This window comes from Filicampus tigris, chromosome 20, assembly GCF_054856515.1.
Source record: "Filicampus tigris isolate MCC_2025a chromosome 20, RoL_Ftig_1.0, whole genome shotgun sequence".
Taxonomy (NCBI): domain Eukaryota; kingdom Metazoa; phylum Chordata; class Actinopteri; order Syngnathiformes; family Syngnathidae; genus Filicampus; species Filicampus tigris.
Genome location: NC_141236.1, coordinates 11240787 through 11266986, shown reverse-complemented (window position 1 = coordinate 11266986; position 26200 = coordinate 11240787). Strand labels below are relative to the sequence as shown.

The following is a 26200-nucleotide window of genomic DNA, read 5'->3' as shown; positions in this document are numbered from 1 at the left end:
TCGCTCGCTCTCTCTCTCGGCGCATGCGCACGCGCACGGCCCGCCTGCCAGGGAGCTGTCCGCAGACGTTCGGTGCTGGACGCGTTTGGAGCGGGCGCGATGGAGGAAGAGCTGAAATGTCCGGTGTGCGGCTCCCTGTTCAAGGAGCCGCTGCTGCTGCCCTGCTCGCACAACGTCTGCCTGGCGTGTGCGCGCAGCATCAGCGTGCACACGCCGGACGGGGAGCCCGCCGCCGCCGCCGTGCAGCAGAGCCGCGCGTCGGCGGCCGGCTCCGACTACGACTACTTGGACGTGGACAAGATGAGCCTGTACAGCGAGACGGACAGCGGCTACGGCTCGTACACGCCGTGCCAGCTCAAGTCGCCCAACGGCGTGCGGGTGTTCCCGGCGCCGTCGGCGCAGCATCAGCAGCAGCAGCGGCTGTGCTCGCTCACCTGCCCGCTGTGCCACCGCAGCGTGTCCCTGGACGAGCGAGGGCTGCGCGGCTTGCCTCGCAACCGGCTCCTGGAGGCCATCGTGGCGCGCTACCGGCAGCACCGCGTCGCCTCCGCCGCCTCAGCCTCAGCCTCGGGGGCGGCGGCCAAGTGTCAGCTGTGTGACCGCAACCCGGTGGACGCGGCGGTCATGTGCGAGCAGTGCGACGTGTTTTACTGCAACGCCTGCCAGCAGCGGTGCCACCCGTCCCGCGGCCCGCTCGCCAAGCACCGCCTGCTGCCGCCGCCGCCGCCGCCTCAGCAGCGGCCGGGCCCGCAGGCGGCCTCCGGGGCGGGGCAGCCGCCGGCCACCGCGCGGAAGCCGGCGACGTGCGCGGAGCACGAGGCGGAGAACTTCGTCATGTACTGCTGCAACTGCAGGGCGCCCGTGTGCGCAAAGTGCGCCGAGGAGGGACGGCACGCCAAGCACGACGTCAAGCCCATCGCGCTCATGTGGAAGCAGCACAAGGTACGACGTCGTCGTCGTCGTCGTCGTCGTCGCCGCCGTGGTTACCAACGAGTTGACCGTGGGAAATGAGCAAGTCAGTTGTGATGCTCAAAACCTCGTAAAAAGCGAGGACCGCCGTGGTTTGCAGTTTCCTCTGGGACAAAATCCGCCCCATTAAATTGCGACGTAAACACAGGAGACTCGGGCCCTCGAGGGCCGCCGTGCTGCATCTTTGAGATGTTTCCCTCCTCCAACACACCTGATTCAAATGAGCAACTCAATCAGATCAGGCGTCGGTGGGGGGGAAACATCGAAACCACGCGGGACAGCGGCCCTCGAGGACCGGGGGTGCCCACCCCTGCAGTCGAACCTTCGTGCCCTCCGTTGTTGCTGCCTGTATTAGCACACCTCTACAATTTTATTGACACATTTGTGTCACTGATTGTAGACCATGATGAATTAAATACAAAAAAAAATAACAGTTGACTCGCAAACAGCCAAAAGAAAGACACTTTTATCCACGTGTGTCTATTCACACACACAACCCCGCACTTTATACTATGCAAAATACATACGGTCAAGCTATGTTTACTTGCTAGCGACCAGGTTACGTTACCACGGTGACAGACTGAATTTCTCTAACCAGGCTAATTCGGACATTTCACTCAAGATTAAAGACCCCCGTCGAGTCAAATTAAAAGTTTTGTTGCGGATCGTCCGATGACGTGGCGCCTTAGAGCGCCTCATTGTCGGCCGCGAGTGCGCGCACGTCAGGCAGAGGAACACCAAAATAGCTTGTCATGTATCAAACATACAAGATATTTGTTTTCATGTTTTCTTTTGTTCAATGCCGAGTCCGTCCGTTAAAAGAAAAGGGATCAACTAGCGCTCAGCATTGTGAGCATGACATAACATTGTTGAATATGTCACGCGAAGCTTTTTTAATGCCATCCATTTGTCATTTTTTTTTACCTTCCCTTCCCCAATGGTGTCTTTTATGTCTCGTCGTCATCTTCCTCTCTCCCTCCCCCCGGCCCGAGGCCCCATAAATGGACCGTGAAAATCCCATCAGGGGAGGAGGGAGGTGAGGGGGCGTCGACAAGTAATGAGCGGCTGATGAATAAGAAATGCTCAGATCATACGCCGCCCGTTCACGCCGAGGTAGCCCTAACGAGCCAACCAAAAACTGTTTGTCCTAATCCGAAATTTCTCAATTCCTTTTCATTCGTGTTTTTTTTTCTTTTTTTTTTTACAACATAGTTCCAACTGAGCAAAACTCACACGTTAAAAACACCTGATTGTTTTCGCACTCACGCTAAATAAACATCTGACCGGTCTTGAATAAATCCTGCACTTCCGGTTATGAGATGCTGTTACCGTGGTAACAAAAGCAGAAGTGTGCCCGATGACGTTCCGGATGGCAAGAGCAAAGCAGGTCAGCCTAACTCGCCTTTTACCTCGAGGGCAGCGTCTCGCGCGCCACCACCACATAAAAACTGCCTTTGACGGTCTAGTGGCGTGGCGGCTTTAAATTAGAGCGCCTCGTTGTTGAGAAGCTGAATAAAACATTGTTGTCCTAATGATATTTCCACAATGACGCACGCACAGAACAGTTAACTCAAGGCGGTCGGTTCTGCTGGACGGAAGCACAGAATGTAGGTTAATGCGCACTTTGTTGCACTTTTGCTCACAGCCTACGCAGGAAACATTGTGTGTGTGCGCGCGCGTGTGCGTGCGCGCGTGTTGTCAACTGCAGCCCGCCAAATATAGCCGCGCGTGTGTATGATTTATTTTGGGTAACTCCACGGCAGACCTCGTGGAAGGATACGCCAGCAGCGGAACAACGAGCCGCGGGCGTTTCCATGGTTACGTGCCAGCGCGAATTGGCTCGGGAGTTCTACCGAGGGCCTCGCCGTGATCTGGAATTTGCGTTTTGCCTCACGTGGCGCATTTCGAAAAAGGATGCACGCGCAGGTGGGGGGGGCAGCAGAGGATTGCAGCAAAGGATTGCGAGTCGAGGGCAGATGAGCAGATTGTTTTTGACCTTCGGGCCCGCACGCGACGCGTTAATGCCGCAACGCAGCTGCCGCTGAGGAGGCAAAAAAAGACGTCGAGTGGAAATGCTTCCCATTCGCTGACTTGTATTAAAGCGGACACATTTCATGAAATTAATCAAATAATGAGTTCCTTCTACACCGAAGCATTACTGCCATCCATTTTTTAACCAAACGGGCTTACGCAAAAGTCAACCAGTTTTGCTCGTTATTGTCTTGAAAAGTAACATAAAATGTTAAGCCTGGGTTGTTACGGAGAGTCTTTGCTGGACACACACACTTAGGGTAAATGTACATTTATTTTGAATGGTGATGTACAATTAGCTTGAATTGCGTTTTGTGGTCATAATTTGCGATATGTTCAAACTATTCTTCTATTGGTGTGTATTTTTATTTTTTTTTTTTAGGGGAGTGGTGTCAATTAATTTTTGTTTTGCTATTCATGGCAGGCACGGCCTGGTGGCTATCGAGCATGGACCTCTTCAATCGCAGCCGTCTAATTTGAGATGTGTTCGCTCACATAGGCAGAAGGCATATAAAAGAAGCATAAACATGCAAATGAGGAGAAGTAAAAGTGGCAAGGGGTCGTAAAGGCGCCCCCCCCCCCGCCCCCGCCCCTCACAATCCACTCGGCTGTCGTTTTGACGTTGAGGTCAAGCATTTGGGAAGGGCGTGGACAGCCTTTTGTTCTCCCCCGTGGACGTCCCTGACACCTCGCACTCGAAACCGCTCTGCTACAAGTTCCACCTAGCATCAAGGCGTGAGAAGATGATGGGGGGGGGGGGGGGGGGGTGTGACTGAAAGGTCAAGAAAAGGGGGAGGGGGGAGCAGTGCAACCCCGTTGAATAAATCAAACAAAGCCCGCATGAGGCAGACGGGATGATGATGCAGGAAAGCCCCTCATCATCCGTCATTCCCCCTCGTTAGCCCGGCAGCTCGGTGGGCCAGATGGTCGCCACGGCGACGAGCGCTGCTGAAGGCTACGCTTGATTTGTGACTCATCGAGTCACGGCGCGCACGGGGGAGGGAGACCACCGCATTGTGTGTGTGTGTGTGTGGGTGCGTGCACGTGCAGGGGGGGGGGGGGGCAGGGGGATTATGGAGGCGCACGTGAGGAAGGCCTGATGAGGAAGAAAACAACGGACAGCAAATCTGGGACGACTTCGCCGAGGTGGCCTTGAATGCGAAGGAATTCGGGAAAGCCTTAGCGAGCATCGTCTGGTCCAGGCAGGCCCGTCAATAGCTCAACGTTCGCTATAAGTTGGCCAATGGAAAAAACGACGGTGAATCAAACCTAACAGACATGACGAGGTGTTCAATGTCGCTGGGAATTTCTAAAATTCCTTCAGAAATTGTGATGCGTGTGCCACGCGTGGCTGACCAATGGACACACGCGTGGGCAAAATTGTTGGTGCCGCTCTGTTAATCAAAGAGAAAGCCGCAGTGGTCACAGTCGGAATCAAATCATTTTAAAATAAACATTTTATTCGTAATATTTGAGTCAGCCCATTTAAAAGGCGACGCGTAGTCGCTGCTCGCTTGGTGTGTACCACACTAAACATGGACCAGAGGAAGCAAAGGAGAGTTGTCTCGGGAGACCAGAAAAGAAAACTATCATCAATTTTGTCCACGTGTGTCAATCATACAATTCCCAACGAGGCGTTCAATCCTGCTCGGAATTCGGAAAACGCTTTGGCGATATTTGTGCGCCGACTGATTTGGCTTAGCTGAAGCATTTCACCGACATGTGAGGGACGTCGCTGCTTCTTAAGCCAGACGCTCATGTTGCTGACAATTTGCAAAGTCGAGCGCGCCGCAGTGGATTTGATTTATCACCGATGGGCACGCGTGCGTGTGTGTGTGTGTTTCCTTTGTCCTGTCTTTTGTCAATGAGAGGCTGGAAAAGGCACAGCCACACGCGTGTCCGTCCCTCCCTCCGCTCATTTGCATTCATTCAGACGACTTGCAATTCGACGACTTCGTATCGATCGAAGGGGGCGCATTCTTCGAGTGACTCAAAACCGTTTGCTCAATCCCACTCGGCTTTTATGGATTTGTCACGGCGGACTCGTTAATGTGTTTAAGGTTGCCGATATGAAAATTGCATTAAATAAGAAATTAACACAAGTCTAATTTACGTTTTTGTTTTTTTTCTCTCTGCAGTGTCAACTCTCGCAGGCCCTCAACGGCGTGTCGGACAAAGCCAAAGACGCAAAAGAATTCCTGGTTCAACTCAAGAACATGCTGCAGCAGATCCAGGTGATGATGTCGTAAAGATGCTCTTTTTTTTTTTTTTTTTTCCTTCTTTCTCTGTTTCTCACGTAACCGCAGCGCCGCATCGTGTCGGGCATGTTGACCTTGCTGTTGTCGCCCGAGGAGCGCGTCGGCGAGGCGTCAAAAGCGCACGCGCGTCCTCGTTCGCCACACGCGATATTTGCCTGTTGAATTGCACAAAGTCACGAGGCGGATTAAAAGGGGTCATCTCAAGGTTAATGATTCCCCCCTTTTTCGGGGAGGACGTGTCGTCCCTGTGACGGTGAGCTTCACTTGCCAAACTGACTACGCGCTTAATCCGCTTTTTACTCCCTTTTTGTGCGGCGACAAACACCTGCATTATGACTTCAGGATTAAAATGTGTTACGCAATAACAGCACTGGGCAATACATTCAAATGATAAGGGACATTCATATATTTGACAAAATCATTATTTATATATTCCCCGCTAAGACGAATTGAGACATTTCTTTCAAAATGCATTTTCCCTTCAGGTATTCTGCCGCGTCGCCGCTTCAGAGTGCCTCATTGTTGGCCATGGGTGCATACGCATCACAGAGATAAAGTGGGAGCCCGACGGGAAAAAAAAATTTTTTTAAATTTTTTTTTTGAAAAAGTCGGACTTTCCCGACGGTGTGTTTCTGGCTAGCGAGTCCACTTTAGAGTGCCTCATTGCTGACCGCGAGTGCACAAGCCCAGGCGCGTAAAAAAGGACACTAACGGGCGGGATGATATGCGAACCCACCAGGCCCCGCCTCTTAAAGACACAATATAGTCTCTGTATAACAATTTAATCGAATATTCAAAGGTTTTTCGCACTATTTGTGGTTGTTGATTAATTTAAAAAAAAAAAAAAAAAAGTGCCACTGACTCAGGATGCTTTCCGGTTGCTTGCGCGCGCCACAGGAGAACGGCGTGGAGTTCGAGGCTTGCCTGGTGGCTCAGTGCGACTCGCTGATCGAGGCTCTGAGCCGACAGAAAGCCAAACTCCTGACAAAAGTCACCAAGGAGAAGGAATATAAGATGAAGGTAAGCGCATCGCCACACCAAACTTTTTTTTTGGTTTTTTTTTGTCTAACCTTCTGACTCAGCTAAATCCAGCGACTCTGTCACAAACGCTGACCAAAATCGATAGCGTTCCGGCCGTAAACAAAGACGATTGATCCATGACCGTTTGGAGATCGATAAAAGAAACATCGCAATCTGAGAGGAAGACAGCAATTAAACATTTATGTGAGCGCATGCCAGTAAAGGCAAAAATCCATCATTGGGCCAAATTGGAGCCCTTTCCCTTTTTTTTTCGGATCAACGTAACGGTGATTTATAGATTTCCGGTAAAACTGAGAAATGACTCGCCGCATGGCTCCAAATATTCAAAAGGAACCCCAAATGTTTACGTATGATATTCATTGACAAAGACAAAAACTAAGGACATGTAGTTTCAGTATGTTTTTGTTTCTTGAAAAGCATTTCCATTTTTTCCCCCCCCGAAATATTAGTTTTTGTTGCTTTGTTAATTTTCATCAACTCTAATAAAGCGGGCTCGAGTGTGAGCTGCCTAAACGTGTCCGACTTCCAACGTGTTGGCATTTCTCTCCCTCCTAATCGACGTGACACGGCGAGATTCGCCCCCTCGTCGTTATCGTCGGCTCAAAAGCTGTGCTGATCTCAAAGCCAAAGCGCCGCCATCTACAGGAGTCCATTGGTCATTGCAATGCTTTACAAACCTGAATCTTCACAGACAAGCTGGACAAGAGCGAAAACACCCAACAAAATTTGAACACTGCCGACAATGGCAGCTACTGACTAGATTTTTTTAATTTAAAAAATAAATAAATAAAATTGTAAAATGAGGCAAAAACTCAGCTAATTTTGTTAGTCCAAACCAACTAATTATTTCCACGCAAAGTTGTTTTTCTGTCAAAATTGTCCACCCGTTCTATTTTTCACACTTGAGTCTCGCACTAAAATCTCTCCACAGAAGCGCGTCGCCACCAAACTCGCATCTGCGCTTCAGCGTTACGTAACGACAACCCTTCCGGGCTGGAAAATCTATTCTCACTGGATTATTTTTGCCTTTTTTTTTTTTTTTTTTTCAGCCCCCCAACACGCACAGGTAGTGTAGTCTCTTAATCTGCTCTTGCGGCTGGGCGACGGACGCGCAAATGTTGACTCCTTCAAAAGCGACACGTTCCTCTTTCAAAGAACTCCTCCCAAAGCCGCGTTTGATTCGCCAGCCCTGAAATAGTTTGCGCGATCAAACTTGAGTAGTTGGGAGTTGTGCTCTTAATAACTGTCTCGCTGACGGGTGAACAGTCAAGCGCGATCCCCATTAGCCGTCAAATTAACGCGCGTGACTCCAGCTAATTAAAACGGCTTCTCATTTTCTGGACAGCGCTCGTTAAGGCGGCCATTAACTGAAAAGGACTCACAAAGATAGAAGCACTTTTTTTTTTTTTTTTAAAGATGAAAGATAACAGTGTAGTTGCCCCTCCCCAAAAAAATCGGAATTTTAGTCAACCGTGCAGTCTTTACTAAAACAGTGCTAACCGTCGCAAATAATTAGCCTCAAAGTACGCTAACGTGCTCTGACAGCGAAGATAATTTCCCATTTGATATGCGCAAAATGTCACTTCCCGGCAGAGCAGAAACGTGCTTGCTTTTCCACCTCGCTCAACTCCTCGATTTAAAAAAAAAAAAAATTTTTAACCGCTGGGCGAAATGCGATCAACTTTCGTTGCGGTCAACTTTCAGGTGGCGCGCGACCAGATCACGCACTGCACCATGAAGCTGCGGCAGACCACGGGCATGATGGAGTACTGCCTGGAGGTGCTCAAGGAGAACGACCCCAGCGGCTTCCTCCAGGTAAGGCATCAGGTCAACAACGAGGCCCACCAAAAGCAACAATCCAAAACGTACGCGATCGGAAAGGACTCCGGGACCGCAGTACTAGTCGCCCTTCTTGGCAGAGGATCAAGAATATACGCGCGTGAGTTCAGAACGAACCAAGCACACACCTGCCGCCATTTCAATTGGCTCGGATCAACCCCAAATGCATTCCAGTTGTTCCAGTGGGCTTTTCCTAACATGGCGTTTTGGATTCCTAGCTAGCGGCGATGCTAACAGCGAGTGCTAATGCTAACGGTTCTTAAAGACGGAAATCAACGCAAGCATATCTTTTTTCAAGAATTTATTCCCAGCAGGCCCACTAGCTGAAAGACGGCATTTTGATGATTATTGCGTTTGTGTTTGTAGCCATCTCAGGGGGGCGGCCATTTTGTCACTGTTGACTGAAAATGACATCACAACTGCTCGTTGTGATGTCATTTTCAGTCGACAGAAGTGACAAAATGGCTGAAAATGCTCGTTGTGATGTCATTTTCAGTCGACAGAAGTGACAAAATGGCCGCCGCCAGAGATGGCTCAAAACAGCTGGATTAACTCTTAATCCACAAACGCGATATTTATCAGAATGCCTCGTTTCAACAAGTGGGCCTGCTGGGAACATATTCTTGAAAAAAAAGACATGGTTTGGGTTCGACTTCCGCTTTAACGGCTGACGCTGTGTTTCCCACGTGCGGGCAGATCTCGGACGCTCTGATCAAGCGCGTGGCGTCGTCTCAGGACCAGTGGGTCAAAGGCAACCTGGAGGCCAAGGTGGGCCCCGACTTTCAGCTGACGCTCAACACCGACGCTCTCCTGCAGAGCATCCTGCAGCTGGATTTCTGCCAGGGCAAAGGTACACGCAAAACCAAAGAGCCTTCAAATAGCGCTTCCCCCTCCGGAACTTGCGCTCACGTTTTCGACGCTTTGGCCGCCGCCGCGTTACATAACGGCGTACTCAAAGGCGTCGGGCCTTCACAATGTGCCCGAAAAGACGGCCGCGTTGTTTGGCCGAATCATTTTTGGATGGAAAACAAAACAAACAAAAAAAAAAATGATACACAGTTGTTGGTAGGGGGGGAGGGGGAGATTTTGGCGCATTGTGACGTTTGTGCACTTTTGCGACATGTTGACGTCAAGTGTGCGCATGACGGTTCAAATGGTATTTCCAGACGAGCAGGACGGCCCCTTTTTCAAACAAAAGCAGCAGCGGGCAGCGGGCGGCGCCGAAGCCGATGCCGATGCCGACGCACAAAGTCCAGGAGGTATTATTTGCACAGACTTGCCGTGTCTTTTCCCCGTCCGTCTCTCTTTCCCGCCTGGAAGCACTACCGGTACATCCCGCCGGTTGGAAAACGGACTTTACCCGTCCCTGACACCCACCCACGCATGGTTTGTTCTTTTCAAGCCCAAAAAAATTTTTTTTTTAAATAAGCTCCTCAGGTTGGCACTTGCTTCTCTGGAACGCAGCGAAAAGAACCGACAGGACTGAGATTTATAGCCTCAAGTAGTCGTCTGCTTCTCTTTGAAATTCAAATTGGAAGAAAAATGTGTCACCGCCCCCAAAAAGGCAAACGGAACTACCAAGGCTATAAATGCACACATTCCTAGAACAAATCTATATGTGCTGATTGTTTGTATTGACTGCTGCCCCCCCTTTCCCCCCCTCCCGCCTTGAAAGGAAAAATATTTTGAGGCAACTATTTTTTGTCCGGTGTTCCCTGAAGGATACGTGGGGGTGGCTAGGATATTTTTTTATATGAACGGATCTTTTGATGTTTGATGTGTTTCCCCATCTTATTACTGATGGATGGAAGCGGATTTGATTCCAATATGTTGATTATCGCAGCGGGATATTTGATACCACTATTTTTTTTTTTTTCCCCACTTTTGAGTACTCACCGATACTAATTATCGATACCACCGGTACTTTTGATACACAACTGACAAATCATTATGATCAAAGAGCTTCCTTTCTCGACGCTACGGCGCCAACTGCCAGCAAGGAGAACTTCACGTCAAATCGTTTTGCCTTAAGTATCGGTAACTGGTATCGGTAGCCTTTATGAGAAGTTGATACCTTGAAATCAAGCTTATATTGCCCCGATCTCACGAAATTTGGTATGGCTACCCGCCCACCCATATAATCGTAGAATATTTACCGTCATTCCCACTTCTCTATGACATTTTGGAAAATCCGCAACCTCTTTTTTTTCTTTTTTTATTAAGGTTGGCGTTAATCCTCCACTGTTGTTTTGCCCTCCGAATGAACCCAACGTGATTCCTGGAAGCGCCGTTAATCATCCACTTGATCCGCCTCGTTTACACACGATCCTGCACGCCCCGTTTGTCTTCCGACTGTCCCGTTTTGCCAGCCGCAGGCCGACAATGGCTCCGTAAATGCGGTGAGCTATTAACAGATTATTTGGCCCGCCCCCAGTGGAGTCGGGACCCTCGGTGCCGCCGGCCCCCCTCCTGCAGCTGGAGAAGTGCTGCAGCGGCAACAACAGCGCCACCCTGGCCTGGAGGGTGGCGGCGCCCCAAGCGGCGCCCATCGAGGGCTACATTCTGGAGCTGGACGACGGCAACGGTGGACAGTACAGGGTTGGTCTCACACACGCGCGCTCGCTCGACTAAACATTTACACTTACGTAGAAACAGCAATAACATACAAACAAAGAGAAGTTCCAATTTGATCGTAAATGTGAATTGGGATATTTTATTTGGAAGATTTATTTATTTATTTCAATTGTTTGCCTCATTATGTACTTATCGCAAACATTACGTCATCTCATCAACATGCAACTTTACCCGGGAAGATTACAATTTTTTTTTCCGCAAGAATACGATTTTTTATTTTTTTTCCGACCCCTCAAAGAAGCCAACTTTGTTCTTGCAACATTAAGACTGCTGTAAAGAAAACGCAACTATTCTTTCAACAGTTTCCCACTTAATTCTCGTTGCGCAGGAGGTGTACGTGGGTAAGGAGACGGTGTGCACGGTGGACGGGCTCCACTTCAACAGCTTGTACAACACCAGAGTGAAGGCGTACAACGGCGTGGGCGTGGGGCCCTACAGCAAGACCGTGGTGCTCAAGACCTCCGACGGTACTCCCAAAACTGGGAACGCACTTTGCCAGAAACTTTTTCACCCCATCGTTTAAAAGTGGTTATGCTTAGCGGGTTCTATATGTGACATGTTTAGCCAAAACCCAGCCCGCTTTCTAATCTAATTGCAGCCCTCCCCCATCCGACTAAAGACTCGACGTAAGATCTTGTTTTTGTGGGCTAATAAGCCAGGGCGCATCCGAATTGGATTTCTTTGCGATAAAGGACAAGTGGCGATGCTAAATGACGTCGTCGTCTTCCTCGGCAGTGGCTCGCTTCGCCTTTGACCCCAGCTCGGCCCACCGGGACATCGTCCTGACCAACGACAATCGGACGGTGTCGTGTAACAGCTACGACGACCGCGTGGTGCTCGGGACCGCCGCCTTCTCCAAGGTGACCTTTTAAGATCCTTAATTACGATTGAGTTTTTCGGGGGGGGATTCTCGGGCCTCGGCGGAGGTCCGCATTCATCGTCTTCGAGAGCTATTCAAACTGTCCCCTCCCATCTTAGGGCATCCACTACTGGGAGGTGAGCGTCGATCGCTACGACAACCACCCGGACCCGGCGTTCGGCATCGCCCGCATCAACACGGTCAAGGACATGATGCTGGGCAAGGACGACAAGGCCTGGGCCATGTACGTGGACAACAACCGCTCCTGGTTCATGCACAACAACTCGCACACCAACAGGTAGGGTCCCGGGTCCGTCCGTCCATCCGTCCGGCGCCAGACGCTTGAGGTGCTCCGGCTTCACTCTCTCAGGGCGGAAGGCGGCATCACTAAGGGCTCGGCGGTGGGCGTCCTCCTGGATCTCAGCAAGCACACGCTGACGTTCTTCATCAACAAGGAACAACACGGTCCGACCGCCTTTGAGAACCTGGACGGCGTCTTCGTGCCCGCCGTCAGCCTCAACCGAAATGTCCAGGTGGGCACCCTTTCGAATGCTGTCGGGGGACGGTTTCACTTCGCGCCGTTGAGAAACGTCCGCCATTGCGCTTTTGACGGGGACATTCGACGGCTAGTTCCAGTTCCCCGTCCAATCTGAACCTCGAGATTTGCCGCAACCAAACCGAGACCCGTGCGTGGGTATCGATGAGGTTTTGCTCATTTGCTCTTCCGTCTCCGCCCAGGTGACCTTAGTGACGGGCCTGGAGGTGCCAAAGGTCCTCAAACAGTAGACGCCGCCGCCACCGAGGGCCTGCCACAAACAAGCCAACGATGTCAACAACGCGGTCCCCATCCAGGTTCCTCGGCCCGTCCGCTTCACTCATCGCGTCTCCTAGCTTCCCGTAGATTCAACTTCAAGTCCGTGCTCGTCAGCCGCGGCTTGACGCCAAGGGTCCCTCGCGCTGGTCGGAAGGCCGCGCGTTTTGTCACTTTGCATCACGATCCAACAACGCGGTGCCTTGAGCGGGCCGAAATACCAGGGAGACATTTCAAGGTGGCAGCGGCAAAGTCTTCTTTTGTCGCACGGAGGCAGTTTGCGCTTCACGGCGTTTCCTTTGGCTGCCACGTGACCACAAATGGCAACTTCTCTTTTCGGATTAGTCAAATATGACCGCGCCCGCTGTGTCACAAGCGTTTGCGATTGTTCCAATATTTCCTTTTCTCTCCGTTTGCCACCTGATGTAACAGCTGGACATTCCGAGGAACCCGGCGTTGAATTAGAGCACCGAACGGGCTCTGCGCGCAAGGCAACGGCCGCCGTTGACGAGCCCCCTCGCCATACTCGACGAGCGAGCGAGCGTCTTTCTCCCTCAAACGGCATCGGTGATGTGTCTGCAGCGGGGGTGACGCAGGCTGATTTGAAAGGCTCAAGACAAAAAGTAAATAATTTATACGCAAGTTGGGAATGCGCTTTTTTTTTTTTTTTTTTTCGGGGTCACCCCATGGCAATTTTATAGCGCACTCTCTGCAGTGTTGCCTCGAATCCATGAAAAGTGGCTCCAGGTCAGATTCGCTGCTCCAAAAGATCACTGTGACATCAAAGACAACACTGAGCCACTTTGAATAGCCCGCTACGAGTTTGCTTCTCATTGAACCTAAAGAGCTAATTGTTCAGACGAGCGTTTGTGGGATTGCGTCATAAATCCGGTGCCGCTATGATCTGCAGACGTTGTCAATAACGATAAGGAAACCAATGAGACGAATGACGGGCATCGGGCAAGTTGAACAAGTCGTCGAGGGTATCTCAAGCTGCGTTGTAAATAGCCTCCCCGCATCGTTTCTCGTTTACTGCCAACTGCTGTGAAAGCTCGCCCTCAACTGCCTGAAGGAGGAATTACAGCCAGTCCGGCATCGAGCCAGGCTTGTTCAAATGTCAAAAACATTTCATACTACAGTATATATATATATATATATATATAAAAATGCATAAAATCAGTTGCTTATTTTTCCTTAATGACACACATATGTATCCCTTGATTTATTCTATTCATCGCAAACTATTTAATAATGCAACATATTGCCATGTCGATGTTATTTTGAGCGTGAACTCAACGTATTACTTTTATGACTCCTGTCAATTTAGCTCGAGCCACAACAAGACAAACCTCTCCAAATACCGTCTTGATTATTTGGGCAAAAGTATCGGGACATGCCCCTTGATGATTTATTCATGTCGGTTTGGACTACTTTCCATTGCTCTTAATTCTTCATCTCAAGACGTTTTGCTTTCCATTTGTGGCAACATTTTTGGGGAAAGGTCCACGTTTTTAAGTGCAGGCCCATATAAGCATGCTTGGAGGGGCACCGCATCCAAAGCAGGCCATCTTGTCAGTTCTGACATCATGGAGACCAAAAAAGTGGTCCAACGCCACGTTTTCTTCACGTTTCACTCCCGGGAAGGCGTCCCGATACTTTTGTCCACCGCGTGTTTTTGCGACCGCCTTCGCCAAAGGGCTTCGCCGAGGCTTCAAATGTTTGGAGCAACGGGCCGAGCCCGCCGTATGGCAACTTCAAAAGCTGCTCACTGTGGTGGCTGCCGTGGGTGTCGAGTGGTCGTGCGGCAGCGTGTCCCTTTACCTCACGAGCACCCGCCCACCCATGAATGTCTTCAACTTGACATATTTATTCGCTCAAAAGGTACGGTGCTGTATGTGGGGGATATTCGGGGAGAGTGCATGTCCTAATATTTAAAATGATTTATTAAGCAAGTATGTACAGAACTTTTTTTTTTTTTTTTTTGTACGTCACCTTCCTCTTCAGTTTGTTCAGTCTCCAAGTTGCTGCTGTTTCTATTTCCAAGTGTACAGACAAAGAGCCCAATTAGCATTTACTTCCTGTTACTATTCAGTCTCCGAACGTAATCACCTCATTTCAACTCCCTGCTCCTGCCAAACTGTGAATGTTTTGTACGACTAAATGGTTTGTATATGAGCATAAGAAAAAAAACAAAAAAGACAAATAAACACGCAAACGATGTCTTCTTTTTGGTTGTTTATATGAAATTCAAAAAGAGGAATAAATGACCTGTGATGAAATCAAGACGAAAGAAGAGTCCAGTGTGGTGCATTGACGTCGCTGCAGTTGCCGGGCACGTGGGCTCTCCAAAAATATTGCGTATGTCCACTTTTGTTTGTCCGCTACACTTGTATCCTCCTTTTTTAGTTTCCTCATCGTCCTTCCGCATAAAGTAGGTCCAAGTGGGACAGCGGTTCACTTTTCACAATCAGCTCAGTGGCTGATAAAACTTTTATTCACTCATTTTCTCGGACATTTTAGAAATTCCCAAATGGCACGCAAGCATCAAGAGAATTTTCCCGCCGCTTAATAAAATCAAAATGAAGCTTAATTACTCCGGTGGGAGGCAACGAGAAGAAGCCGATGCCTTCGGTCTCGTACTGAGCAGTTCACCTCCCTACAGGTATTGTTAATCATCTTATACCAGACATCCCAAAAATGTCACTTCACTCAGAGTTCCTCTCAGATGCTGACTGAGCTGAAGTCTCGTGAGATTTACTGATGTCGCGCGTGATGATTTCAACTCTTGTGTTTTGTTTTAGATCCAGAAATGCAAAACATTGGACTTTTGGGGGTTCACTGTCGATGTTTCACCCTTTGTGGTCCGTGTCGGATGCGATCTCACCTGGCTTTAGGTCAGAGACGCTGCCTAAATGCCGACGCCACCTTTGCCTTCTGAGTATGAATCCTTCCTTCCTCACGAGAACAGATTTTCCTGCAGAAACACACACGCAATTGACACACAAGTCCCTCCGGATGAGCGGGCTGGCATTCCCCACCTTATTTGCGTCGCATCTTGCCCTTGATGGTGTGGATCTCCTTGGGGCTGAGGATCAGCATGCCGTCCTTGAAGCGGCCCACCTGACCCGTGGGCGCCGAGGACGATCCGGGCGCCGTCGCCGTCTTCTTGTTGTCCCTGCTGGAGACGGACGCACGCGTCAGCATTACGCGCTAAAGACGAGCGAGTGGTGCCGTCATGCTGGTCGGCAAAAACGAGTGAAAATAATGCTTTCATGTGCGCCATGTCCTCTCAGCTAAAATCACTTAATTCCCATACCTTGGATTCTTCTTCTTTTTCTTCAGGTCCTACAAAACAAAACAACCCATCAGCCACACAGCAAGAATTTAACTGACTATTTTTTGGGGGGACTTCTTGAGGGTCTTACCGGCTGCACTTCCTCCTTCGCCACGGCCTTCTTGTCTTTGATTTGCTGCTGCAGCACCTTGTAGTTCAAATAGTTTTTCTTGGCAGGCTATGACGGAGTCAAGAGTAAGTCAACCAGCGGGTCGCATGGCAATCACAAGCACGTTAACGCTGAGGTGTTCTTACCCGTGCGCCCAACATGATGGCGCGCTCCTCCTCATAGACTCGCTGCTGCTCCTTTTTGTAGCCTGTGATGCCGAAGCGATGCACCTCCAGTCGAGCCTAACACACCCACAATGACCAGGTAAATATAAAACACTCCCCTAAAAATACTTACGAAACATAATAATCACTTACTTTCTCCAAACTGAGCCCCTGTTGTGGAGCACCCAGCTTCTTCTCCAAAGTCTCCCGTGGCTGGAGATGAAAAGAAGAAAAACTTTGGTGAAGTGTACTTATTAATGTGTCCAGTGAGGGGAAGAAAGACAGAAGCCAAGAAACTTACAATGGTTTCATCTACAGCGGGCATCTGTTTCGTCTTCTTTTGACTCTTGGAGGGGTCCTGGAAGCTCACTACCTCCACCTCCCTCGCCGGTTTGGCAGCTGGACCTGTGATGGTCAAATGGATTGTATAACACGTGTGCGCATTATTGGATGTAGTGGAGTGGCTGCATGTTTTGTACCTTGATTGTGGACAGTCACTTCCGAGGACTCTTGTCCTCCATCTTGGTCTTCATCGAAAGGACAAACATTAGCGGCCTCTTCGGGAACGACTTCTTCCTCACATCTTTTTTGCTTGTTCTTTTTCTTTCTTTTCACGGCTCCACTTCCTGCGCAGACATGGACACGGAAACACAACGTAGTTTAAATTCACACCATTTCGTGAATCACCATTTGTGAACTTAACAAGTACGTTTTTTGCGTGTGGAAGATAACTCAAATTACTAGCTGTAAAAGGCACCAATTAATTAGTATAATTATAGTAGTAGTAAGTTAGACCTGAACAGGGGTCACTTATTTTTCTCCTAAGTAACTAGTTTGAAGATTTTTTAAAAACTGTGCACATAATATTGTGTGAACGTATTTCAGTCAGCATTTCGGTTTGCGCTCACATTTTCCCCCAATGATTATACACGTATTCGTGAAATGACACATTTTAGTATCTTAACATTCTCATATTTGATACGGTAGCAGTCAGCCTCCACTAACAGAAACATCCATTCATTACGAGTCTAGTTTAATATAGCAAAGAACTGAGAGGAAAGCTCTTCGAAATGTTTGTAATGACTTAGAAACAGTCTTACGGACTGGATATGAACATTTATCAACAGTGGCGACTTACTGTTAGTGACGTTAGCGAGAGAAATCGTAAAAGACAAGTTAGCTAGCTAGATAGCTACCTAGCTAGCCAGGCAGCTACACTTACCAAAATCGTACAACGTATCCAAAACTTGCTCCAGAAAAGCACAATCCTCGTCAACATTTCCATTCACATCGGGCTTCATTTTAAGGTCAATCAATTCGTGAGTTTACATAAAAACACGGACAGTAGTCGACTCGTCGTTGACAAACTAAACAGCAGCACGCTACGCGTGTTTCCGACGTGGTGCGGCTTGCATCTCCTCGCCTGCCGTAGTGGCGTGTCAAAATGCCGGAAGTGCCAGCTAACGCCCATGTAAAGTTTCTCCCGTGGAAGCTGATGTCGCTTTTGAGTTTTATCAAGTGAACGGCTGGTAAAAGACAATAAAAGCGTCGCTGGATGCAGCGTGGCTGCTCGCGCGAGGGAGGATGGCATCCAAAGCGGGTTACTCGGTATGTAAACGCCTTGGATGATCGTGGAGGCTAAGCTAACTCGACTCGGTATGTGTGCGCGTGTGTGTGCCATTTGACATTTGACTTGCTGCTCCATTTAGCAGCGCACAGGACGATGTGTGCCAGTCATAGTCTTATAATAACACAATTTCAATGACACACAAAGACAAAAGGACATTTTTTGTGTTAATGCTATGACGACTTGTAGTAATACAAATATATTATGTAACTTGACTTGACTGTTTGATATGCGTTTCATCATCATGACAAATATTTGAATTATTGTGCAATTTGTCAACGTCTCCTTGTACTACGTTTCTGTGCCAACTACGTTTTCAATTCATCATATGTATTTTTAGAAAATAAAATAACATTTTCTGACTTTTTTTTTTTTTTTTTTTTACAAAAAAGAAACAGTACTTCTCACAAAGAGTCCATATTTATGGAGTCAACTGCTTACCTGACTGAGTACCAAGTCCCTGTTCAAAGCAATTCATTTTTTCCGGTTTGAGGGTTATACAACTGTAAAAACAACTCTAAATAATTTTATTTGGCTTAGAAGTAAAAGAAATGACAAAAACTGGAGATGGTGCTTTTCATTGGACAGCGCCAAAATTTTACAAAATGTACATGTATTATTGGAAGATATGCTTTGGTACATTTGTATTGTGTCTCACTTCTTATCCAGTCTGAGGACAGTCCTCGGTTGTGTTAATTGAGGCTCAAAAGCAACTGATGTCTACTTCCTGCGTCCTTATATTTAGCATCGAGATCCGATGCTGAAAAAGCGAGATGACTTCGAAGACATCCTGGAGGAACGCCGGAACTCCAGCGACCTCCGATACGCCGTCAAGTGCTACACGCCCGTCCTCTACAAAGGCTTGACGCCGTGCACGCCGGACACGCTCAAGAGCGCCGCGCTGCACTCGGAGCCTGTTAACTATGTCATCCGTCAGGTAAATACTACAATTTCTGGACTGGATTACTAATAGGTCAATCCGGCCTTAAGATAAAATCTCTGATTTCTTTTCACCAAAAATATAACTCCTCATTTTAATTTGTTTCTTCCCCTCTTTGTCAATAGAAAATGAGAATTACCTTTATGTTCTATATATTCCTTATTCCTAATTTGACGTATTGTTTTCTCCAAGGTTGCCAAGGAGACGGGCAAAGCGCCGGACGACGTCCAGGCCGAGGCGTCGGCCATCTTGGACGAGATGGCTCACCGCCTGCAGCTCAGCACGGTTCGCTTCTTCGCCTTCACCCTCAGCAAGGTGTTCAAGACCTTGTTCCGTACCGTCAGCGTTAACGAGGAAGGCATCCAGAGAGTGAGAGCCGTACATGATATTTGATCGGCCGATTCATCGGTTGTCGTAAAGCTATAGCAAGCGGCCTTGTGGTTAGCTCCAGCAGGCCATCCAGGAGCAGCCGGTGGTTCTCCTCCCGAGCCACCGCAGCTACATGGACTTCCTGCTCATGTCCTACATCCTGTACACCTACGACCTGGCCCTGCCCGTCATCGCTGCCGGCATGGGTACGTTGTCACGCATTACTTGAGGCCTCGCAGAGTACACGACTTACACTCCCCCCCCCCCCCCCCGTGTGTCTTTTGCCCCCCTCCAGACTTCATGGGGATGAAATTTGTGGGCGAGATGCTGCGAATGTCCGGCGCTTTCTTCATCCGACGCTCGTTTGGTGGCGACAAACTGTACTGGGCCGTCTTTTCCGAGTATGTCAAGACCATTGTCAAGGTAAGGAACAATCTCAGCATTTTCATGACAATAATTCTGGATGTGATTTCATTACTTTTTTTTTTTTTTTGACACATTTTGTTCGGTAGAATTTTGCTACTCAAGTGTTTGGAAAGTTAATAACTCTAATGCAATTCCTGCCAATTATTTTTCAAAATAAGTCCGTCTTATCTCCCCTCTTGTATTTTTCAGAACGGGTACGCTCCGGTTGAGTTCTTCCTCGAGGGCACGCGAAGTCGGACAGCAAAATCTTTAACGCCAAAGTTGGGTAAGACGACGGAAGGAGCAGAAGGAGGAGTCATATTCACCGCACATTTGCAAATGTTTGCCGCGTGTTCTCGCCAAGGTTTGTTGAACATCGTCATGGAGCCCTTCCTCAAGGGCGAGGTGTTCGACGTGTGCTTGGTGCCCGTCAGCATCAGCTACGAGAGGATCCTGGAGGAGGCGCTCTACGCCCGCGAGCTTCTCGGCGTTCCCAAGCCCAAAGAGTCCACGTCGGTGAGTCGCTCGCCCCCCTCGGAAATAATGGGCAAACAATTCAGAAATGACACCTTGGTCGAACAAAGGCAAACTACTCACCCTTTGTCGGCGGACGTCACGGAGAGGGAACAGGAAGTTGTCTGCGGGGCGATACTGCCACCTGGTGGCATTTTACAGGCATTGTTGGATACATTTTGCTCAGGAAATCATGCAACTAGAAAGAAAATCAGTTTGAGTGTTTTACTTTCTCTTTTACGGCAGGGTCTCTTGAAGGCCAGGAAGATCCTGCGTGAGGACTACGGCAGCATCCATGTTTACTTTGGCCAGCCCGTGTCGGTCAGGAGTTTGGCCCACGGCCGCGTGGACCGCTGTCAGTTTAATCTGACGCCCAGGTAACAAACGAGGCCTTGTTTTCAACTCCAAAGTTTTGTTTGACTTTGGACTGTTCAGAAGCGCGTCTTTTTTTTAAAACTTTTTTTGTTTGTTTGTTTGTTTTTCGGAGGCACATCCCGGCTCGGCCCAGCGAGGAGACGGTGCGCTTTGTGAACAGCGCCGCCTACAGGCTGGTGAGGGCGCAGGAGGAGAACTCTGTGCTGAAGCCGTGGGTCCTCCTGGCCACGCTGCTGCTGCAGGAGCAGCGAGCGGCCGTGACGCTGGACCGGCTGACCGAAGGAGCCGTGTGGCTGCGGGACCTTTCCCGCCAGTACGGAGCCTTCCTCCACTGGCCCGGTACAGTGGGGTGCTTTGTTGTCATGGCGACACTGACCCGATTCATACGCACACAAGCCTTTACTTGTACCGTTTATTCCTAATAAGTCTTTTGAATTGAGAATGAGAACAAAACGCTACACATGAAGTGTTAAACATTCACAAAAGAAAAACAGCAACTATTAAAACATCGGGGGATGATTTATAAGATGAAGCAGATTTGCTGGATGAGAAAATATCACATATGCTTCATGAAAGGTGAACAATCGTCAGTCTCATTGGCACAATAACAACGCCACTGTTTTTCACTCAAGTCACTGGAACACGATTATACATGATTACATAGTACATGTTTGACGATAATTAGAGCGTCTCGTTGTGGGTTGCGTGCACATCAATGAGAGAACGTGAGTGTGTAAAAATCATAGTCTGGCTTGATTGCCAACTTGCGGACAGGGGCTTTGTGCGGCCGCTTTCGAGCGCCTCGTTTTTGCGGCGAAACCGCATTCTGTTTTCCAAAACTTGTCGTGGTATTTGATTGACAGCTGAGCCGGGGCGTGATTTCAGACCATTTAGCAAACGTAGAGGATGGCTACAATTGTCCCCATTTTGAAGCCTAATTTTGTATACCTGCTGATTTTTTCTTTGCATTGTTTTTTTTTTTTGGTCTAGAATAGATTTATTTGACCTGCTATGTTTGAATTCCCTTCTTCAGACCACGTGCGTCCATCTGAGGTGGTGTCCTCCAGCCTGGCCCTGCACGGAGGCCTGGTGAGGCTCTCTGAGGGGCGGGTTCACCTGGAACAAGGTTTGTTTGGAGACCAATATACACTCAAGTATTGGGACACGACTCTGAATCGATCAATTCATCAAATCGGGAGTTGCGCCCGACTCCCAAATGGGCTTTGAGTGATCAATCAGTCGAACGCAAAGCTATTCTGTCGGATGCAATCATCAATGGTGAATTTTTTCCTTTTGCCATCTAGAGGAAGACATTTTGTTTTGCCTGTCACGATACGTCACTCGCATATACGTTGTGTATAGTCAACAGTGACGGTGGGACGATAACGCCACATTTTCATCACTTCCTGTCCCAATACTTTTTGTCCACAATATATCTTTTTTTTTTTTTTTTTTATGAATTATTTTTTACATTTTTTGCTGTAACGCGGCAGGAGCAGCCGATGCGGCCTCCTCCCCGGAGGAGCGGCTCCTGAGTCGGGCAGTGCTGGCACTCTCTTGCGCCTCCTACAGGAACCAGGCACTACACGTCTTCCTGCGACCGGCGCTGCTTGCCGCCGCCGTCCGCGCCGCCTCTTCCACACGGAAACGTGAGTCATAATCGCCGCGCAACCGCTCGAAAAGCGGACAGCAAATATATTTGTACGGTGCTGTGTTATGACAGAGGAGGTTTTGGAGCACTTCAGCTTCCTGAGGGACGTCTTCTCGAACGAGTTCATCTTGTGTCCCGGGGCCGGCGTGCAGGTGAGCACCAGCGACCAAGACGGCCTTTTTATTTGAAGCTGAATTGTTTTTGCACTTTTTCCGCTGGTAGGACTTTGAGGAGGCGTGTTACCTGCTGGAGAAGACGGGAGCGCTGCAGGTAGCCCAGCACGAGGTGGCGGTGACAAAACGGGGGCAGAGGACCTTGGACTTCCTCACGGCCGTGCTGGAGCCCTTCCTGCAAGGATACTTGGTGAGTGACTGTTGACGAGCTGAAACAAGTTTGCAGTATGATGATGGTGGATGATTCCACTAGCCATGTATCTGTTATTGAATTAAAAAATAATGATTAATGGTATTAATGATGAAAAACTTAACCTCCATCCATCCACCCAACAAAATAATCAAATAAAAAAATGTAATTAATTAAATTGGAAGAAAATGTGAATGTTTTGTGAAAAATCCCTTGGAATGTACAATAAAAAGAAATGTGTTTTAAATAAAAAAAAATTAGAATAACAAAAAAAAATAATAATAATTTTAATTTTATTGTTCCAAAGAATTAAAACAAATACAGATTAGCTGAAAAAAAGTGTTGAATGTGAATTAAGTTTCCAATAAAAATTTCATTCATGAAAATTTGAAACTTTATTTACTTCCTATTAAATTTTTAAAAATTCGAATGATTTTTGTGTGCAGGTGGTTTGCCGTTTCCTTTCGGAGGAGTCCGCCGAGGCGCTGACGCAAAAGTCGTTCATCCCCGCCGTCCGCCAGTTTATCATCCAACATTTGCTGGCAGGTCGCCTATGCTTGTTTTGCCTACTTTCATTTCAACGCAAAACGGCGACGCGACGCGAGTCTAACGTGCTCGTGTGTTGTTGTGACGCAGGGAGCCTGACGCACTTGGAGGTGTTGTCGTCCGACCTGCACAAGAACGCTCTGGCGGCTCTGCTCAGACTGGGCGCCGTGCGGAGGTGCGCCCGTTTTCAACGCATGCCTTAACACAACATGAAACATGACATATTATTCAATTTTACGTAAAAAAAAAAAAAACCCATATATACAGGACAGAATAAAAACAATCATACAGAATTATAATTTAAAAGTATAGTCTGTCCTCTGCTGGTCACAGTGTGACATTGCACCCCATTACACGTAATACATTTTATCTATCTGATTTTAACCATGACATTTTATTTTTAAATTTTTTTTTAATTTTCTTACCAAACCAGACGTTATGAATAACTCACTGGCGCGTGTCGTTTCCTCAGAGCGCAGCGGGACACTCTGAGCGTCAACAAAGTGAAACTCAGCTCTGTGCAAGACACTTTGGGTAAGAAGGAGAAGTCTGTTCTGACAAGTGTAAAAAGAAGTGAAACCCTCACCTTTCTCGTGCAGGAGGGAAGCTCCCGCCTCGAAACGTCGCCACAGCTCGCCTCTAAACGCTGGCCGTCTCCACCAAAGGACGCTTTGGACTCGAGCGTGCCATCCAAACGACTTGAATTTGAATTCATCAAATGTGGGATCGACTCAACGTTCTTGTGTGAACTAACATTTGACTTCAGGCCAAACATTTGTGCTTTGCTCAAAGACGTTGCACTTTGAAGAAAGTTGAGTCATGTTTACACTCGTCTATTCAACAGTGACGCTTGTCAGTGCACTTCTCATTTGCCGAGAAGGCTCAAGAGCGTTTTGTTGCCAACTGAACTGAAGGTGTCAAATGTGTGAATTTACCTCAACAACAAAAATATCTGCTCATCTCTTTCCAGTCATACCCTTTTTTAATTCTGCTTTTTTTTTTTGTACTTTATCCGTGTGTGTGTGTTGAGAGAATATAATAAAGTCTTTCCATAAATATGAGTAATGGTGAGCTAATCTGTACCGAACATGTGGTCAACATAAAATAACGTCTTAAATCTAATGAGGTCCAATATAAAATGTGCACTGCTTTGTTGTACGGGACAAAATATATCTGACCACTAGGGGTCAGGCTTACCTCTTTTTTAGCCTCGCTCACATTTGCACACACAAAATCCTTGAGATGCTTCTCCCAGCAACATGTTGGGGTTATCTAGGGAATTTGAAGTTAGTGTTTTTTCGACAAAAAAAGTTCAGTTCAGTATAATAGGAAAAAAAAACACATTTATAAATATGTATTTTCTTTGAAAATACATGTTCTGTAAAAAAAATCATATTTAAAAAAAAGAAAAAAAAATACAGAAAAAATTGGGGGTAACTTTAGTTTATAATAAACTTTTTTTTTTTTTAATAAAGTATTAAAATCTCAATTGTCAGCTTTCAACAAATATGAACTAACCCTTGAAAAAGTAATGCTACTTTGTCCAGCATCTTTTTTAATGCCTACACATACTGTACCTCCATTTTGGAGCCGCAACGACGAGGCACTCGAAAGCAGCCGCGCCAGCGCAAAGCCCCGGACGGCATGTCGGCTGTCAAATCTGACGTTGAAAAAAAACGAGTACTGTTCGATTCTCGGTCTTTGCTGGTTATCGGCACTTCTCTTCGAGCAACATGTCATATATTTGGAACCAAATCTCTGAATTCCCTTCAGAGGGTTCAAGCCGGGCCAGCGGGAAGGCCGACGACGACGCGCGCAAACAGACGTGCCGCGGAACCGCGTGCCGCAGACGCGCGTCAGCTTTTCCTCTCCGTCTCCCGCGGAATTAATCATGCGACATGTAGTCGGGGAAATAAGGTGACATTTCCCCATAATGAGAGCAACGGGCGTCAGGGCGGCGACGTCGACGCTGACGCCGGTCGGGCCCTCCTCGCACGCGGATTGACATTTCCCATTACCCAGTCAAAACGTACACGCGTGTTTGTGTGCGCGCTCGCAGCGTTTTTTTTTTTTTTTTTTTTTTGTCTTGGCCGGCACATCATCCATCTTGTTATAGCCATATCCCCACGTCCACGCGCACGTGCGCGCGCGTGTGCGGGGCAGGTGAAAAGGAATGATTTATGGACGGGAGTGGTGCTGGAGAGCTCTGCGTACAGCAAGGCCTGTAAATCCTGATAAAAAAAAAATACTGGATAGAAGCAATTTAATGCCATCAATCTTCACACCTGGAGGCTGTGATATATTGGCAGGCGCGTGCGTGTGCGCGCGCGCGCGCGCGCGCGCATGTATGGGAGGCAATCTGAACTGAAGCCAGCTGCACCAGTAGTTTCAATTTCATGTTCAGGAAAGCCAACAAAACTTGAACGCCCAAATTGCATCACGTTGTCCTGGAAACGCCTCATGGTATGCTAAAAGGTGAGCAATTTGGAATTGTGAAATGAATACATTACAAATTGAGCTAATTGGGAGAAAAGGGATGGATAAAAAAAAAAAAATCGGCCACAAAGACAAAAAAATGATATTCCGAAAAATAAGTTATTTCATTGCAAATGCTTTTTTTCAGAAAAAAAAAGCCCCCAGAAAAAAAATGGGGACAATTTTTTTTCCCTTTGAAAAAAGTTCTTATCTATTCCAAGAAGCTTTTTTCTTCTATAAATAGGCATTTTTTTCCCTAACAAATCCTCAAACAAGCCCTACTTGCCGCCCCCCTTTTTTTGTGCCTCTCATTCTCGACATGCTGAGGAGCCAACACGAAGTAATTATAACTTGTGCTGATCATTTCATTTACACGACCAGCCTCCCCCCCACACACACACAAACACACGCGCGCACAGCATAGTGTTGATTTGTTTTTCACATCTCATTTCCTCACTGACCAGCACAACCTTGCGCGGATGACAATTTCCGTTGCCAATTTCCGATGCACGCACGCACGCACGCACGCACGCACGCACGCCTGTCGTATGTTGTGAAAGGAAGCAAAGCAGCGCCAGCGTGAAAACGCACGCCGCGGCGTCCCTCTTGAAGACGTCAGATGACAGCGTCCGATTTCCCGCGGCGGGGAAATTGCGCGTGCCAGCCGACACAGCACGATTTCTTCAAAGGAGCCAACGACGGACGGTACCGCGAAAGACACTTGAATGCGCGCCCCCCCAACCTTTGTTTGCCACCAAACGAAACATAAAACAACGAGAAGTATTTCAAAGCACACCGCTTTGCCAAGCGCTAGCTAAATGCTAACATGTAATGGGAAATGCCACAGACGGGCTAATGAATAGCACAGCAATACGCACAGGCATGTA

The 26200-nt window shown here is 48.0% G+C and overlaps 3 protein-coding genes across 5 annotated transcripts; 2 read left to right on the top strand and 1 right to left on the bottom strand.

The window, feature by feature from the left end:
* The first annotated feature begins 44 nt into the window (after positions 1–44).
* trim67 (tripartite motif containing 67) lies at positions 45–14662 on the top strand. 2 transcript variants are annotated; one of them, XM_086018175.1, is made up of 12 exons: positions 45–942; positions 5139–5234; positions 6156–6278; positions 8004–8114; positions 8835–8988; positions 9305–9397; positions 10573–10736; positions 11101–11239; positions 11508–11632; positions 11751–11929; positions 12002–12164; positions 12370–14662. In XM_086018175.1, the coding sequence occupies exons 1-12, from the start codon at positions 100–102 to the stop codon at positions 12415–12417; spliced, it is 2238 nt and encodes a 745-aa protein (XP_085874301.1). In that variant the 5' UTR covers positions 45–99; the 3' UTR covers positions 12418–14662. The 2 variants fall into 2 exon arrangements, with proteins under 2 accessions (XP_085874301.1, XP_085874302.1); XM_086018176.1 differs by lacking the exon at positions 9305–9397.
* fsaf1 (40S small subunit processome assembly factor 1) lies at positions 14658–17735 on the bottom strand. 2 transcript variants are annotated; one of them, XM_086018180.1, is made up of 9 exons: positions 17272–17735; positions 16529–16675; positions 16351–16454; positions 16203–16262; positions 16032–16127; positions 15868–15954; positions 15759–15787; positions 15481–15617; positions 14658–15416 (listed from the first exon to the last, which is right to left on the bottom strand). In XM_086018180.1, the coding sequence occupies exons 1-8, from the start codon at positions 17348–17350 to the stop codon at positions 15482–15484; spliced, it is 738 nt and encodes a 245-aa protein (XP_085874306.1). In that variant the 5' UTR covers positions 17351–17735; the 3' UTR covers positions 14658–15416; position 15481. The 2 variants fall into 2 exon arrangements, with proteins under 2 accessions (XP_085874306.1, XP_085874305.1); XM_086018179.1 differs by having other exon boundaries at positions 15481–15620; positions 17272–17732.
* gnpat (glyceronephosphate O-acyltransferase) lies at positions 17408–23899 on the top strand. Its single transcript, XM_086018178.1, has 17 exons — positions 17408–17657; positions 18422–18613; positions 18809–18985; positions 19062–19191; positions 19281–19408; positions 19601–19676; positions 19755–19906; positions 20150–20280; positions 20391–20617; positions 21312–21404; positions 21772–21927; positions 22002–22081; positions 22152–22292; positions 22739–22838; positions 22929–23013; positions 23311–23372; positions 23438–23899. The coding sequence occupies exons 1-17, from the start codon at positions 17634–17636 to the stop codon at positions 23479–23481; spliced, it is 1998 nt and encodes a 665-aa protein (XP_085874304.1). The 5' UTR covers positions 17408–17633; the 3' UTR covers positions 23482–23899.
* Positions 23900–26200: the final 2301 nt, after the last annotated feature.